Raw genomic sequence first — 405 nt, forward strand, 5'->3', positions numbered from 1 at the left:
TCTGTCTCTGGGGTACCACCCCAACCTCTTTGCCTCCAGGGAGTGGGGGGTGATGGGCACTCGGCAGGTCACAGCCCACCAAGACATCCCTTAAAAGGCTGGAGATATCCAGCAGGATTCCTGCTCGCCTGAAGCCCCTGGCACCGTGTCCCCCCACGCTCTCACCTGCTTGCAGTCAGAAGCCATGAGGTTGAGGCTGCTGGTGGAGATGGTCAGAGTGATGGGCATCCCGGCGAACTTCAGGTTGCTCTTGCCCAGGATGGAGTTAAGGGAGCGGCCGCAGGGCTGCGGACAAACAGCACTGTGGGGAGGGGGGTCCCCAGGCCACGTCCTGCGGCCCCCCCTGCAGAGATGGGCACCTCGTCCTCAGCACTGATGCTGCTGAGCACCCCCCCAGCCCGGCCT

At 64.0% G+C, this 405-nt stretch overlaps 1 protein-coding gene across 1 annotated transcript in view; it reads right to left on the bottom strand.

Moving 5' to 3' along the window:
* The window catches only part of LOC104406282 (SHC-transforming protein 1-like), a gene marked incomplete at both ends in the record, with an annotated part of 1,505 nt that extends 1,220 nt beyond the window's left edge, over nt 1-285 (bottom strand). The window contains one exon of the mRNA XM_010015216.1: nt 166-285. Within this exon, the coding sequence (XP_010013518.1) occupies nt 166-285 (120 nt within the window). The remainder of the gene's footprint in view (nt 1-165) is intronic.
* Between the last annotated feature and the right edge of the window lie 120 nt (nt 286-405).

The sequence above is a fragment of the Nestor notabilis genome, unplaced genomic scaffold (assembly GCF_000696875.1).
Source record: "Nestor notabilis isolate BGI_N333 unplaced genomic scaffold, ASM69687v1 scaffold17245, whole genome shotgun sequence".
NCBI classification, from domain to species: Eukaryota; Metazoa; Chordata; class Aves; order Psittaciformes; family Psittacidae; genus Nestor; species Nestor notabilis.